A 17,185-nucleotide genomic window follows, 5' to 3' on the forward strand; every position below is an offset into this window, starting at 1 on the left:
TCTGTAAAGGCTTAGTTTAAATGTTACCTTCTCCTAGACCCTGAACTCTGAATCAGCCTTCCTTTACGGTCCTCTGATACTTGGCCTGGACATGATGGTTTTGTACCTGAACTCTGGGTATGCTCTGAATTCTTCTTAACTGACAGATTGGATCCCTGAAGGGAGGCTGCAACATCTTTCCTCGGGGTCCTAGGGGAGGGTATTTTTTGAGTGCCATAGTTTACAAGCCCCTAAAAGCAAGCTTCTTCCTCACCCTAATGATAATGTTTATATCAGTCACCCAGACTCACTAACTTTTAGCAAAGGATATTTTATTAAAAGAGTATAGTAAGAACAATTGATACAAAACATCTCTCTGAAAATCTGTGACACACTTTTCTACCAGTGTATATAGAGTCAAGGGAAAAGTGGCTTCCCCCTTAGGGCACGTGGCAAAGTAGGTGACCCATTACTGAGTTCTCAAGCTGTTCCCCCTAGATATATAGAGTAGCTTTCTGCTGGGCTCCTTGTAATGTCCCAAAATTACCTTTCTTGAGTGTGCCAGTCTGTCCTTGGCCCTTGATGCACAGACACTGCAGCCTGCCAATACTCCTACAATTGCCCGTGAAGAGTCTCGGTTCTCAGACTTCTGAAGTTTGCAGGGTTCTCTGCTGGTTGAGGGATAGGAGAGAAGGCAGGTTCTATTCCTTCTCTCCCTTATCTCTGCATCCCAGGGATGCCTCTTCAAGGACTTGGCTATAAACTGCTCTTGAATGTGAATTAGCTGAAGCAGTAACACCCAGGTAGTCCTTTGGCCCCCCAGTGCAAGACAGAAAAGGGTCAAATGGAGAAAAAAAGACTCCATCTCTCTCATCAGCTGCACCTTGGAGATTTTTTGGGGGGGAGGAGGAAATTGAAGCCTTTCTCCTTGATCTCTTTATAGCTTATTAAGTGAGTGGCTCTTCCTAACTCAATTTCTCAACCCCAAGATGATCAAGGACAGTTTGCTATATCACAGTGTCCTTTTGGTGTCTCTAGAAGCTCTGAGAGCTGTCAAAGAGTGGGAAATGGTTGATAAGACCAGATGTCTTAATCCCCCCCAGGATGACTTGGGGGACTGCTCAAAGTGCATCTGAAGGACTGCTGAACTTTGCTTTGAGCATTGTTTTGGGGGGGGCATGTTTCTCCCCTATTTGGAGCAGACTTCTTTGAGGCCATGTTTCCCCCCACACACAATTACTCCCCTCAAAAATAGCTCACAACTCATTTCCCCCTTAAGTCTCAGAGTCACAAGCTACTTCCTTAGCACAAACACACCCATCTTTTTTCTAGTAACAGCCCTTCTAGTTCCCTCTAGCATTAGATTGGAGATCGTTTCTATATTGGTTGTATGGGCTCTCTTCCCCTTTAGACCATCGGTACCCCCAAGAGCAAGGCCATGGGCAGGTTCTTTCCTGGACGTTGCTTCTCCGGACGGTGCTCAATAAGGGCAGGAGCTTCGTCCACAGTTCTCAGCAGACTGAGCTCCTGTCCTTACTAGTTTGCTAAGACAGACTCGGGGCAACTGAAAAGGAATAAATTCACTACCACCTTTCCTCATAACTGAATTCCCCACACACTGGAGCCAGCCCGGCTGCATTCTTTCGTCTGCACTTTCTTCTGTTTGCTTTCTCCCGGATGTAGCTGGCACATGTGGCCTTGCAGCCCTGGGGCCTGGGACAAGCAGATAGGATGGTTTCTTTGTTTAGCAGACTCTAGCTAGTTTGGGGCAGAAGCTGGGTAGGTTTATACTGGTAGGAATTGACTTGGGAACTCTCCTGACTGGAGTCTCCAGCCTTCCAAGTAGAGAGGAGGGAACCAGTTTGTTAACAACAGGGGAACCTCAATTGTTTTCGCCTTTAAGGTCAATGGTTAGTGTCCCGGTAAAGGTATGGCAGAGTGGTGATGATGGGGAGAGCCCAGGTAGCACCAGACTTGAATGGGAAGCCCCAAGAAGCCCTGTGTTCAGAAACAGCCCACCCTATAAAAGTTGAATTTCCAACTGCTTTCTTGCTCAGGTGTTAAAGGAAGTCTCCCCAGTGGAAAAGTCCCTGACTGGGTTTGCCAATAAATGGTGCATCCCCTGCCGAGAATGCATTGTCTAGATGTGTTATATGAGAATGTACTGTGTCACCAACTAAGGAGTTGGGTCACGTTCTCAAGGGGATCAGTACCATTGGGAGTGCATGAATTGTTACTCCATCTTACTCTGGATTTATCTCTCTGTATCAATGTCTCTGTGTCTCGGTTTTTCTATTTCTTCCCACTTCTTGTGCTCCTTGCTTCATTATCCTAATCTCATATTTTCACAATCTCTCTCTGTTCATTTTTATCTCTGTGTTTCTCTCTGTCTCTCTCTTTCTCTGTGTTTCTGTGTCTCCCTCTCCCTCCCTTCCTCCCTCTCTCTCCCTCCCTCCCTCTCTCTCTGTCTCTCTCTGTCTCTCTCTCTGTCTTTCTCTCTCTGTCTCTGTCTCTCTCTCCTTCCCTCCCCCTCTCCCTGTCCTTTTTGTCTCCTTTCCATGATCTCTCCCTTTTGGCTCATTTTTTCACTATTTCTCTCCTTCATATCCATCTTTCTTGGCCATTCACCTCTCTCTGTTTTCTTTTCCTTTAATTTTTCTTCCCTGCTGACTTTTTTTCTCCCTTCTTTTCTGACTTGACCACAAGGTCATGTTGAAATCATAGAAAAACACAAATAGAAAACCAGTTATCTGCTTTATAGATATTCTTTTCCCAGTAAGCTACTCCCTCAAAAAAAAAAAATCAGATGCTTATGAGCATGCGGGGCTTACTATTTGCCAGGGGTCAGGTAGAAGCCCAGCCAAGTTCTCCAGTGGGATCTAGGCTATTCCAATCACTGAGCATGATAGGTATTATTTAATACCTGTTGGCTTTTTACTAGCTCAGCTTGGGTTTCTTTTCCTGGGTGACAAGTAGCAGCCTAAATGTTTTTGTTAGCAAAATGATTGTAGTGGTTTCGATAGCTTTACCCAACTTGGACAAATTGGCTTCCTTCCTTCCCTTCCCCAAGGACAGAAACCACAAGGGAGAGAACTTTCATAGTTCTCTCCAGGCTCTCTTCTCCACTCCTTAAGTGGGAAGGAAGCACAGAGGCTGAGCAGAGACTAATGTTGTATATACATTCTCCAATAACCTATTCCAAGTTGCCCTAGTGAAATTTTTACATTTTAAATCACAAAATTAAATTGGAAAGGAGCGAGAATTATCCTTGAAACACATCAAACAAATGGTCAGCCAGCCTTTGTTTGTATATGATCTTGTACTGAATTTGCCTCACTCTGGGCTACTTCTAATTGTTAGAAAACTCTTCTTTTAAACAAACTTAATTTTCCTGTTTGAAATTTGGTTACTAGTTCTGCCCAGAGAAGTCAGGAAAAGCAAGTGTAATCCCTCTTCCGTGAAATAGCCTTTCAATTATTTGTCCCCTACTAAGTTTTTTCTTTCTCAAGGCTAAATACCTCTCATTACTTGAGAAATCTTTATGTGGAGTCAACACTGAAGTTTTTCACCACCCTAGCTGCCTTCCTCAGAGATTGCTTCTAAAATATGATGTTCAGAATTTAACACAATAGTTCAGCTAAAGTCCATAGTTAAATATAGTGGGACTGTTCTCTCCCTGGTCCTAGAAACTTTTTCTTTCTTTCTTTCTCTTTCTTTCTTTCTTTCTTTCTTTCTTTCTTTCTTTCTTTCTTTCTTTCTTTCTTTCTTTCTTTCTTTCTTTCTTTCTTTCTTTCTTTCTTTCTTTCTTTCTTTCTTTCTTCTTTCTTTCTTTCTTTCTTTCTTTCTTTCTTTCTTTCTTTCTTTCTTTCTTTCTTTCTTTCTTTCTTTCTTTCTTTCTTTCTTTCTTTCTTTCTTTCTTTCTTTCTTTCTTTCTTTCTTCCTTTCTTCCTTTCTTCCTTCCTTTCTTTCTTTCTTTCTTTCTTTCTTTCTTTCTTTCTTTCTTTCTTTCTTTCTTTCTTTCTTTCTTTCTTTCTTTCTTTCTTTCTTTCTTTCTTTCTTTCTTCCTTTCTTCCTTTCTTCCTTTCTTCCTTTCTTCCTTTCTTCCTTTCTTCCTTCCTTCCTTCCTTCCTTCCTTCCTTCCTTCCTTCCTTCCTTCCTTCCTTCCTTCCTTCCTTCCTTCCTTCCTTCCTTCCTTCCTTCCTTCCTTCCTTCCTTCCTTCCTTCCTTCCTTCCTTCTTTCCCTCCTTCCTTCCTTCCTTCCTTCCTAACCCTTACCCCCCATCTTAGGATCAATACATTTTGATTCTAAAGCTGAAGAGTGGTAAGGGATAGACAGTGGGAGTAAGTGACTTGCCCAGGGGCACACAGCTAAGAAGTGTCTGTGGCCAAATTTGAACCTAGGTCTCTAGACCTGGCTCTCAGTCCACTGAGTCACCTACCTGTCCCCAAGCCATATCTTTCTTAACATACCCAAAGATGGCTTTAGCTTTCATGTATCCTCTATATCACATTGTTTTCTTAAATTAAATTTTTTTTCATCAGTGAAAATCTACTTTTTCTACCTTCCATCCATAATTGAGAAAAAATGAAAATAAAAGCCCTATTAAAAACATATAATAAGCAAAACAAATTCTCACATTAGCTATGTCCAAAACAATATCTTTCAGTCAGCTCTTTGAGCCCACATCCTCTCTGTCAAGAGGTGTTTTGTTTTGTTTCTATTATGAATCCTCAGGAATTGTCAGTTGGTTATTGCAATGATCAGTGTTAAGTCTTTGAAGTTGTTTGTCCTTATAATATTCATTTTGTATAAACTGTTCTGTTTGCTTTACTCTCTGTATCAGTTCATACAAGTCTTCTTTGGTTTCTCTGAGACCATCGCTGTTATCATTTAACACATCATAATAGTAATTTCATCACATTATGCCATAATTTGTTCAGGCATTCTACAATTAATTGGTACCCTGTCCATTTCTGATTCCTTGCCATCACAAAAAGAGCTGCTGTAGATATGTGTGTGTGTGTGTGTGTGTGTGTGTGTGTGTGTGTGTGTGTGTGTTTTACTCTTCCTCTTTCTTAATCTCTTTGGAGATCACCAGTACTCAGTCTCTACTCCTAGCAGTGGTGCTGTTGAGTCAAAGAAAATTCACTATATCATACTGTTTCATACTGAGTTTCCAGTCCACTAAAACTCCCTCATCCTTTTCAAATGAATTGTCCCTCAACTATGCCACCCTGACATTCTATTTGTCAAATTGACTTTTTGAATTCAAACTTTACAGGTTTTCTTGTCTAATCCAGAGAGTTCTTCCTCCATGTTGCATTTTCCTTCCTTTCTAAGGGTCTTGTATCTGTACCTTTCTTAGGGAACTGTTGTTGCCACCATCTTTTATATATATGTATCAAGCCATTTTCTTTTTTTTTTCAAATTTTTAAAAGAATTATTTTTCCCATGGTTACATGATTCTTGTTGTTTCCCTCCCCTCTCCTGGAGCTGACAAGCAATTTCACTGAGTTATACATATATTACCACTCAAATTCTATTTCCATATTATTCATTTTTGTAGTTGAGTGATCTTTTACAACCCAAACCCCAAATCACATACCCATATAAACAAGTGATAAATCATATGTTTTCTTCTGGATTTCTACTTCCACTATTCTTTCTCTGGATGTGGATAGCATTCTTTCTCATAAGTACCTCAGAGATGCTCTGCATCATTGCATTGCTATTACTATCAAAGTCAGTTACATTTGATTGTTCCACAGTATTTCACTTACTGCATATAATGTTCTCCTGGTTCTGCTTATTTCACTCTGAATCAATTCGTGGAAGTCTTTCCAGTTCTTATAGAAATCAAGCCTTATCATTCCTTATACTACAATACTATTCCATCACTATTATATACCACAATTTGTTCAGCCATTCCCCAATCAAGGGACATCCCCTCATTTTCCAATTTTTTGCCACCACAAAAAGCTCAGCTATGAATATTCTTGTACAAATAGAACCTTTCCCATTTTAAAAAATCTCTTTGGGATACAAACCCAGTAGTGGTATTTCTGGATCAAAGGACATGCATTCTTTTAAAGCCTTTTGTCTTGCCACCATCTCTTTCCCAATCCCCTCATATTCTTTAGGGTTCCCTAATTCCCCTGGGTTGGCAAGGAAAGCTGAGATAAAATTTAGTTTTGCAAAAAATAGAGATGTAAGGTTAGAAGTAATGGTAAGCACAAAGCCTAGGGGTATGGGGAAACAAGCCATGTAGTTGTTAGTTCCCAGCTCTGGGTCTAATCCTACCTGACTCAGTGGGGTTCAGCCCTATACTTTTAAGCTACTCTTTCCACACATCTTGTGGGAGTATTAAGTTTAGAACAAATTCTGGTTTACCTGAAAACCTTGGCTTATTAGGGATAAGGATACTAATCCCTTTTCTGAAAGATCTTTTTACAGATCAAAGGTTATATACAGGAGGAATTTAATACATAAAACTGAAGGGCCATTTTTTAAAATAGGGATAAGCCCCCTTTCCCCCTTAGTTCACCCTTGAGCTATTTCTTAAAAATACTTTATAGTCAACTAAGAAATAAAATATGATAGCTTACAGAGTATAGAAGTCATGCATTGAAAAGCTTAGAAATCTCATCCTAAGACATTTCTGGCCAAGCTACAGAGGCTGACACAATTTCCTAGGATCACTTGTTCCCATTACCATCTCACCCATTACATACGGCCAGCTTCCAAGTTTCCTCCAAAGATGGTCAACTGTAACCAATCCCACCAACATCTAAACCTAGATTTTAGTGATAGGATCATTGTTTTAGAGCTGGAAGGGACCATATAGAATGGCCACGTAGACAGACCTCCTCATTCTGCAGTGGAAGAAGTTATGTCCCAGAAAGATGAGACAACTTAGGCACTTGAATTTCTGTACTCAAGTATAAATCTGGGATATACTGAGACCAGCATGCTCTACCAGCCCTTTCAGACATTTCCCAATTATCCTTGACTAGCTTAGATTTTATAATCCTTATCTCTATTTCTGGAACCACCATCTAGAGTAAGGGTTGGCAAGCTGTGGCCCAAGAGCCAAACCAAGTTGCTTTCTTATTGCCTGAGAGTTAAAAATTACTCATGACCTACAATAAAATGTTATCTTTGTATCCCAAGGGCTTAGCAAAGCATCTGACACCTAGTAGGCACTTAGTAAATGTTTATTGATTGATCTTAAAATGAGAAAACCATTTTCCCCATTACAGTACAAAAGGAGGCTTTGCTGACCCCAGATCTAGAGCATGCAAAGATTTCAGTCCCCTCTTACTGAAGCATCAGATAGATTTCCCTAGGTATTGAGCAGCTGCGTGAGAACCCCAGCAGATACTACCTAAGGTAGAAAGAAATAGAATAAGAAATGGATAAAAGCTCTACTTAGAAGCCCGTGATGAATCTGAACTGCATGGGGAGAGGCTAGGAGACAGATGGGTAGGATGACAGTGTGAGGTCGATGGTTTCTTTTGGCAGGCATACCTAGTTAAAGATATGTATATTGTAGAAGCTAAAGAAAGAGAAGGTTGCAGAGTGACCAGCCACTGCCATTCTGGTCTGAGAAAAGGGATGTTGGAGGGAATAGATCGTTCTTTGCATTTCTATCCTCCCAAGAGGAGAGAAACTGAATTTATTGTCAGCACAGCAGATGTAGGCTGGACTTTGTGAAGAAATTTTTGACCATCTGGCTCCGATTCTGCACTGGGTCAGGCTATTAAGGGAAGTTTATAATCATCCTTCCAGGAAAAACTTAAGAATCAGACATCTATTATAAGGAAGTGTTCCTTGGGGCTGTGGGTGAGGGGATAGTTATTGTTAAATAAGGGTAATTTTAAAAGAAAAGAGCATCGATTTAAGGGTTTTGGGTTGTTGTTGTTTTAAAATGAGTCAGACTCTTCAGATATCTTTGGCTTCTCCTGAGTGGGTGATTCTCTCAAACAAATAGGCAGGGATGGAGACCTTTATGTGTTCTAGATGGGGATTCCAGAAAGCAAAGCTAGTATCTGCTATCCAGTAGAAATAATAATAGCTAGCATTTATTATTGATTGATTATAGCCAGTCTCTTTAGGTTAGTGAAGTACTTTATGTATACAGAGACTGATTGCTTTTGCCTTTGAATCCTCAGTACTTAATAAAATTCTTTGCATATAAAAAACATTGGTTGGATCTGTTGAATCTCATCCCTTCTAGTCTCCACTGACACATCCTAGAGATGCTCTGGATTAAGACTTTCTGGTGTGTGTGTGTGTGTGTGTGTGTGTAGGACAGTTCTTGTGGTCTTGGGCTTTTCTTAAAATAAAAATTTAAAGCACGCTGGTTTCCTGTTGTTTGGGGGCAGCCAGGGGCTGTGACCCCAAAGAGGGAATGTTGATCAAGCTCTGAGTCAGCCAAACATGGGTTTTCTCTGAGTGAGCAGGCAGTAATAGCAGCCTGACCCACTGGCTAGTAAATACCGCTCATGTGGGTGGCAGAGTAGGAGAGCTGCCTCGAAGCCACACAGTCACAGTCAGAGGCAGCAGAGATGTTTGATCAGCAGAAATGTTTGGAGCTTTCCAGTATTGGCACAACTATCTCACCTTGCCTGGGGTTGGAAAGAAGCTCCCTGCATGCCACCACTGTCTCATCATCCTATGTCTCCTAGAGGAATAAGCTTGTTGAGAGGTGATGTCTTCTCTCCATTAGCAATCTCTCTTCATCAAGCACTCTTCACCTCTGTTCTGGATGCCTTCCTGCCTACTTAGCTCGGTGACCGTGAGCTTGGTGAATTTCAAGCTCTTGTCATGGACTGCTTCTTGGGGTCAGCCAAAACCGAAGATAGGTGAAATAGATGACAGTTACGGGTAGAAGATCCAAAAAAATCTCAAAAGCCTAGAAGGATGAACCAAATCTAATCAATGAAATAGTCTCACAGTCACTATCAAAAATTCAGCTGTATAAGGATAGAGGACTGTGTGGTTTTCCAATTGGTAAATTGGTCAAAAAGATATGAAAAGATAGTTTTTGGATGAAGACATCAAAGTTTTATGTGATACAGAAGAGTGTGTATATATATATGTGTGTATAAACATATAAACATACAAGAGTGTATGCAGTATATATATATATATATGTATATATATATATATACATATGTATAAACTAAATATTGGTTCCAAAGCAGAAGAGTGTAGTTATATATATGTGTGTGTGTGTGTGTGTGTGTATCAGAAGAGTGTAGTTCATATATATAGACTGCATGCACTCTTGTATGTTTACATATATATGTGTGTGTGTGTATATATATATATATATATATATAACTACAGTCTTCTGCTTTGGAACCAATATTTAGCATTTTGCAAAAAAACCCGAGAAAAACCCAACAGTGGCATGTGACCTAAACCTTTCCATCCTTTATCACAGTATTGATTTTTAAAAAAAAAAGGGTAAGGGTTTGTTTTTTTTTTAATGATTGAGGGAAGCTAGATGGCTCCATGAATAGAGAGTCAGCCTTAGAAATGGGAGATCCTGGTTTCAAATTTGGTCTCAAGACCCTTCCTAGCTGTGTGATACTAAACCCCCATTGCCTAGCCCTTGCTGCCCTTCTGCCTTGGAGCCAATATTTAGTATTCATTCTAAGACAGAAGGTAAGGGTTTATTTTTAAAATCTGTATATAACTACATTAAAAAATCCAGATCATTATTGGTTAGAGATATCTCACACCTATTAGATGGGCTAAAATGATAAAAAGACGAAATGACAAATGTTGGAGGGGACACTAATTATACTTTTGGTGGAACTGTGAACTGATCCAACCATTTTGAAGAACATCTGAAATTATGCCCAAAGAGTTTTTAAATTGTGGATCTCTTCTGACTCAACAATACCACTCTTAGGTTTATTTCCTAAGGTGATCAGGGAATAAGGAGAAGAATCTATATACTCTAAAATATTTAAAGCAGCTCTCTTTGTGATGGCAAAGAACTAGAAATTGAGGAGATGCCCGCCAGTTGGGAAAGAGCTGAACAAGTTGTAGCATATTATTGTGACGCCATAAGAAACAATGAGAAGGTTAAATTTTTGTAAAACCCTTGCCTTCCATCTTAGAATCACTACTATATGTTGGTTACAAGGCAGAAGAGTGATAAAGGCTAGGCAATGAGGGTTAAGTGACTCGCCCAAGGTCACACAGTGAGGAAAGTGTCTGAGGCCAGTTTTTAAACCCAGGACTTCCCATTTCTAGGCCTGGATCTCAATCCACTAAGCCACCTAGCTTCTCCCTAGCAGTTTAATTCAAACAAACAAACATGGAAAGACTCACATGAAAGTGAAATGAGCAGAACCAAGAGAACACTATATATATATATAGCAACAGAAATATTGTTTAAAGAATGACATATATATCTGCCTTCAAAGAAAGAACTGATATATGAGAAACATAGCAAAACACAGTTTTATATATACATATAGAGTTTTATTAAATGATATTTTCTCTAGTTTAGGGAGGGGAAGGAGGATGGGAGATACCTGGGAATTTTAATATAACATATTTTTTAAAAAGAGAGAGAGGGAGAGAGAGAGAGGAGGTGTGGCTAGATTAGCAGTTTGTCTGAAGGAGATTTGGAAGATAAAATTATGGAATTGGCTTGCACATTACTCTATATGAAATAATAGGGTCATGTGGCAGCAACCAGAGAAACTATTGGGGTTGTAGGCAGCTTGTGAGACAGATACACAGAGCCCAGAGCATGGTTTTGTCCTCTGCCTTGGTCAGCCCCTTCTGGAGCCCTGGGTCAAGTTTTGGGGGCTCCCCTTTTAGGAAGGATGTGGAGAAGCTGGAGATCCTTCAAGGGATGTAGGTCATGACAGTGAGATCATGCCTTGTGGTGACTGGTTGAAAGACTTGGTGATCTTTAAGCTTGAAGGCTATAAGACATGGGGAGGGGGAAGGCTAGAGTATGATCATAAAGAGGAAGTAATAATTGTTCTCATTGACTATTTGAAGAGTGTTGTCTTATAGATTATCTATAGAGGGAATCTCTTCTAGATTAGAGATTCTCTCTATAGATCATCTGTATTCTATTTATAGGTTAGATTTGTTAGGTTTGGCCCCCAAAGGGTGGATTGAAGAGTACTGGGTGGATTTAGGCTCGTTATAAGTGGGGGAGACCTTTTCTCATGGTTAGGACTACTCCTAAATAGGATGAGATGCCTTGGAAGGAAAAAGGGGATGGAGGTTTTCTGGAGTTACTTAAGTAGAAAGTAGATAGCCATTTACCTGAGTTTATGCATTCGATCGAGATCTAGATCCTCTTTCTGCTCCCTGTGATTTAGCATTGCCTGGGTGTGAGCCTAATTTTTTAAGGTGATGCCAGCAAAGCCTTTAAACTCTGATAGGTGGTCCAACTGGGTTGTGATGGCTTCCAGCAGGAGCTTAGTAATGAACTATATGCCTTTTGTCCAAAGATCAGACTTCAGACCAGATTTGCAAGAGGCTCACGGCTGGTTTGGCTGCCAGGAGGCTCTTTTTCAGCCACTGAATATTTCAAAGACCATCATTATCTATAACCTATAACCATAGGTTATAGAGGGATTTTTGTACCGATGAAATGACAAGTCCTTGGGGTACTGAAGAATGCTTTGTTGCAAATTGTGATATATGATGGTGATGGAATACTATCGTGGTATAAGGAATGATGAACTGCCTGATTTCTGTAAGAACTGGAAAGACCGCCATGAACTGATTCAGAGTAAAATGAGCAGAACCAGGAGAACATTGTATACAAAAACTGAAACATTGTGGGACTTTGTATATCTCTCTTGCTCTTCTCTCCACCCACTCTTTCCCACTTGCCCAAAGACCTGGCCGAACCCTGGTCTAAACCGGTTAGAGTAGGGGACTGAAATTGCTTAGGTCTTGAGTTCCAACACTGTCCTCTAGCTGAGTGGGCAGCTATGTTGACCAGAGCTGTGATGAGGTGAAAGAGATTCCAATAAGTGGAAAGGGACCTTGGAAATGGGACTTATCTTCTGACTCCATCACTCCTCCTGAGATATCCTCCTTCCCCTTGACAGCCCCTGTGTTCTTCCTGGCAGGATAGAGCTCCCCATAAAACAGTACCCCCAAACAAAGTCTCGCTTAGAATATATGTGCATACCTTGTGTAATGGGACAGGGAACACTGAGGAGATAGAGGGCCAGGGGGAGTCACGAGTATGGTGGGCAGCAGAGAGAAGAAGAAAGAGGAGAGGAGATGAAAATCCTTGACTTGGGAGCTGTCCTCCCAGTCCTCTGGGCTTTATGGAAGATCTTTTTTACTTTTAAGCAGCGAACCCTGGTACAGCTTTCCCTAAAAAGTGGATTTTTTTAAAAGGAATCAGAGGAGTAGTTGAGAGCCAGGACCTCAGAACTGAATGCAGTCCAATTGTCTCATTTTGAGACCAGGTCACCAAGATTCCAAGAGGCCTAGGGACATTCCCAAAATCACATAATCAGTAAGGAGCAGAAAATCAGGCTCTGAACCCAGGTCTTCTGACCATAAATCCAATGTTCTTCCCATCGTGTCCCACCATAATGGAAGAGGTTTCAAACTCTAAATTGCTGGTTTTGTTGTTTAGTTCATTTCAGTCACATCCAACTTGACTCTTCCTGACCCCATTTGGGGTTTTCTTGGAAGAGATATTGGAGTGGTTTGCCATTTCCTTCTCCAGCTCATTTGACAGATGAGGAAACTGAGGCCAACAGGGTTAAGTACCTAGTAAGTGTCTGAGGCTAGGTTTGAACTTAGGTCTTCCTGACTCTAGGCCAGCACTCTCTCCGGTCATCAGAAAATCCAGACTCAATAAATTCTTGTCATTTTTTTTCCACGTTGACTGTGATCTGTATTCCTATAAGGAGGAAGTCACAGAATGTGTACACCTTGGGCAAGGTCTTGTGACTACTACTGAGTGGCAGTGGTCACGTTTGAGCCCATTTTCCTGCCTGGCTCTTAGTCTAGTGGTTTGTGGGCTGTGGGGTTCTGCCTCAGGAGCTGAGCTTTTTAACATCCAAATGCAATGCTTTTGGTTAGTAATCTCACTGTTTTTCTTCTCTTTGCTCTTAGGTCTCAGTCAGTTTCTCCCCCTCCAGTTCTCTCTCCCCCAAGAAGCCCTTCCTGCCTGCTCAGCCACAGTGAAAATCCAGCCAGCAGTTCCCCCCCTGGCCCTGGCTCCCAGCTACTCCTCAAGGACTGGAGCCCCCAGGCCGCCTCGCCCGACAGCCCCCCTGAGCTGCCCCTGGACAGCCAACCCTCTAGCCAGCCGGTCAAGACTGCTAGCGTGGGCTGCTTGGCCAATAGACTCGAGGTGTCCAAGGGAGAGGACCAGAAGGAGACCCTTCAGTGGGAGGCCCAGAATGGGGAGGAGGTAGCCGGCCACCCACCCCTCGCCCACAGTCCATCGTCCCTGGGTCCATCGGCCTGTCTGCGGAGCATCCCGCGGGGCCGCCCTGGCACCCGCAGCCTGGGTATCCGGGAGAAGATCTCAGCATGGGAAGGCCGCCGAGAGGCCTCGCCCAGGATGAATGTTTTTGGGGAGAAGAGGGAGGGCTCCAAGGGCGATCGGGCAGCCAGTGAGGGCTGCCCCAGCGTGTTGCCCTCCCCGTGCAGCTCAGAGAAGACCTTTGATTTCAAGGGCCTCCGGAGGATGAGCAGGACCTTCTCAGAGTGCTCATACCCCGAGACGGAGGAGGAGGGAGAGGCCCTCCCCGACCGGCCGGACAAACGGCCCAGCCGGAATGATTCCACCGCCTTCCTCAAGGGCCACAGCCGGAAGGAGAGCTCGGCTGTGCTGAGCCGGATCCAGAAAATCGAGCAGGCCCTGAAGGACCAGCCGGGCCGGGGGCTCCCCCAGCTTCCCAGCAGCTGCTACAGCTTGGATCGAGGAAGGAGAAAGACGACGACTCTGGGCACCCTGGGCACCTTGGAGGAGTTGGCAGGGAGCCCCGGCGTTGGTGGCCGAGGAGGAGGGGGTGCTGCGGTGGTCAGGGGTGAGGCGGGCCCACCCCCAGAGAGTGAGGGCTGTGGCCTTAGCAAACTGGAGCCCCCCCGAAGCAGTCCCACCCCCAAGGGGCTCCCCGAGAGCCCCCCTGATCTAGACGTGAACCCCGTCCCTAAACCCAAACGCACCTTTGAGTATGAGGCTGACAAAACCCCCAAGAGTAAGCCAAGCAATGGTCTACCTCCTTCCCCCACACCTGCTGCTCCCCCACCTCTGCCCTCCACCCCAGCCCCTCCAGTCACCAGAAGACTCAAGAAAGACTCGCGTTTTCACCGCAAGTCCCAGAGCAGGTAACATCAGCCCGGCCATGCTCTCTGCCCAGGCTTGTGGTGTTTACTGTGCTTCTGTTTTTTATTGACTCATTTTTAAACCCTTATTTTCCATCTTAGAATCAATACTATCTCTATTCAAATGTAGAAGAGTGGTAAGAGCTAGGCCACGGGGGTTAAGTGATTTACCCAGAAAGGAAGTATCTGAGGTCACATTTGAACCCGGGACCTCCTTTTTCTGAGCCTGGCTCTCAATCCACTGAATCACCTCATGGCCCCCAATAATTTGATTTTTTGAGGTTGAAGATAAAACAGATTGTCCGGTTGCTGGTAAAGAACCAGATATTGCGTTTTTGTTTCCTGTGTATTCTGATAAGGATGAAAGGGGAGGGGGGAGACCCTCTTTTTAAAAGATGGGAGACAGAGACAGGGATAAAGAATGCAGGACTTGAGGGCAGATCGTGTCCCAGGATCAGATCCTGACCTTACTGTGTCCTATTATCTTGGGCAAGTGATGGCTTTAGCCATCACTTGCTGATCATTAGCAAAATGAGGGAGCTGTAGAAGATGACCCCTAAAGGGCTCTCCAGCCCTCAATGAGCCTTTGTTGGGCTTATTTTGGGGGGTCTTGGGCTCTGCTCATGATCCCCGGGGAGAAAGCCTCGGGCTCTGGGTTGGCCTTATACGTGGACAGAGTTGACTTTAGCCTATGTGAAATGATTTAAAGAGCGTGATGACCTCAGCCCTCCAGTCTCTTTTTTACCAATTCCTCAAATTCCACTTTCAGAGATTCATTCTTTTGAGGAAGTCTCCTTTTTAAAAATGTGGCTCCCCATGATGAACCTAATACTGCTATGAATGAATCCATTAATCCAGCTCCTTCGTTCTCAGAGGAGGAGCCTCATGGAATCATGGCGGATGGGAAAGGAGATGCCAAAGAACGGTGGGAAGGGGAAGTGGGAAATACTGAAAACCAACGTCGTTCATTCCATTTGAAGAGTTAGATCTGTCTGCCTACCAGGTTAGGCTTCTTAGGGTCCTGGAGCTGCCTTCTCTGAAGCCCAGCCTTAGTCCTGGCATCCATCCCTGATTCCGGGCTCCCAAAGGATCAAGAAGGTGTCAGGGAAGTGGGACCAGCGCTGTGTAACGCTCACACATGAGAGCCTTTGTCCCTGGGGACTGGCTGGATTGATCATGATCCCTGGCTTCTCAAGACCTGTCATCCCTTGTCTTCCTCCTTCTCTTATGCCCTGTTCCCTGGGCCTCCACAATCATGCTTCACTTTTGGGGGGAAGGGCCTTTATCCTGATCCTCCCTAATCCCCCATAAACTGTAATTACATTCTAGAGTAGATTGGGAAAACCACCTCTCAAACATTTTTGTATTTTTTTTTTTAGCAAGAAAAGTGGAGAGAAATCCCAGAGGGTGGTCAAGGACCGGTGGTCCCTAATATATAAAAGGTTTGGTAATGATAGGAATAATATAGGGCTCTCTGTAGCCCTATATTATCCAGGGCTTTCTTGACAACAATCCTGGGAGATGGATAGAAAAGATGAGATACTGTCCCTTCTGCCTGACCTCTCGTGGCCAGTACTATGCCTTGGCAAAGGACCTTTTCTGTCCTGGTGTGAGCATGATAAAATATCCATCATTAAAGGATGGATGCAGTGTGACTGCAAAAGCCTTTGTCTAGCCCTAGGCGCTCGAGATCTTACCTTTACTTTGGGCTCCTAAGTATTTAAGTACCCTTAAGTATTTAAGATTGGTCTCTAAGACCTTTTTTAGAGAAAAAGTGACCCTTTGGTGGACTTGGAGCCAAAGAGATCATTTTCTCTTTTATTTGAGGGGCTGAGTTGGGGTCGATTCTTCTTTGCAGCTATTCAGTATTTCCATTTTAAAATAAGTTCTGGTCATCTCTGTGACTTAAATACCGCTGGAGTGTTCTCCACAGGGTGGGCTTGGGACTGTCCTCCCTTCTCTCCCGCCTCCAACTGAATGACTCTTATTCTTGGAATCCACAGAAAATCCTTTGAATTTGAGGATGCATCCAGTCTCCAGTCCCTGTACCCCTCCTCCCCCACCGAGAATGGTACTGAGAGCCAGCACAAATTTGGATCCAAGAGCACTTTAGAAGAGAATGCCTATGAGGATATTGTGGGTAAGACCCCGGAGGATTTGAGAACTCAGGGCTGAGCGGGAGGAGGCCTCCAGCAAGGATCTGTTTAAACTTGGGGATGGCGGGGGAGAGAGGGCTGTGGAATCAGGTCAGAAGACACATTGGAAACTCGAGCCAAGCTGGAATTCTTTTTATTAATGTTCCTGCTGATTCTGGAGCTCAGGCCCTTCAGCTGAGACCCAGAATCTGCTTCAAATGGAGTCATTACGTCTGTAAATAAAACCTGTGTGGGAGAGAGGGAGAGACGACTCAGGAGGAGAGAGCCAGGCTTCTTAAGAGGAGAAAAGGTGCCCCTGAGACTCTTCCCGTGCTGTGTGCTCCTCAAGGGGATTTGGGGGGTGGGGGGAGGAAGGGTTCACCTTTCCACATGTGGGGAGCTCGCTGGGTGGGGCAGTGGGCAGGAAGGAGGCCAAGTTTCTGGGAACTGAAACCCCAGGTGTTAGGTGGCCTCTCCTTTCCCTCCCCAAGGTGATTTGCACCTCTCATTTCCTGGTGTTCTCTTGGCACACCTCTCCGTCTTTCTCTTGGGTTGTCAAAGGAGAAGGCCTAGTGCCCGATAGACTGAAGGATCATTTATTCCAAAGATATTTGTGTGTATGTCATATAAGAAATGCATTTTTAAAAACCTGCACCTGTGATTGTGTTGCTTTAGGGAACTTTTTGGTCTTCCTGGCGTGGGTATCAGTACCATATTTCTG

The 17,185-nt window shown here is 43.5% G+C and overlaps 1 protein-coding gene across 19 annotated transcripts in view; it reads left to right on the top strand.

Annotated features, from left to right (window-relative positions):
- DENND2B (DENN domain containing 2B) overlaps positions 1-17,185 on the top strand; it is a 277,741-nt gene that overhangs the window by 216,319 nt on the left and 44,237 nt on the right. For 14 of the 19 annotated variants that reach the window (XM_056802123.1, XM_056802119.1, XM_056802121.1 and 11 more), the window contains 3 exons: positions 13,109-14,332; positions 15,709-15,771; positions 16,333-16,469. In XM_056802123.1, the coding sequence (XP_056658101.1) occupies positions 13,109-14,332; positions 15,709-15,771; positions 16,333-16,469 (1,424 nt within the window). The remainder of the gene's footprint in view (positions 1-13,108; positions 14,333-15,708; positions 15,772-16,332; positions 16,470-17,185) is intronic. The other 5 variants (XM_056802132.1, XM_056802126.1, XM_056802127.1 and 2 more) reach the window with 1 other exon arrangement.

This window comes from Monodelphis domestica, chromosome 6, assembly GCF_027887165.1.
Source record: "Monodelphis domestica isolate mMonDom1 chromosome 6, mMonDom1.pri, whole genome shotgun sequence".
NCBI classification, from domain to species: Eukaryota; Metazoa; Chordata; class Mammalia; order Didelphimorphia; family Didelphidae; genus Monodelphis; species Monodelphis domestica.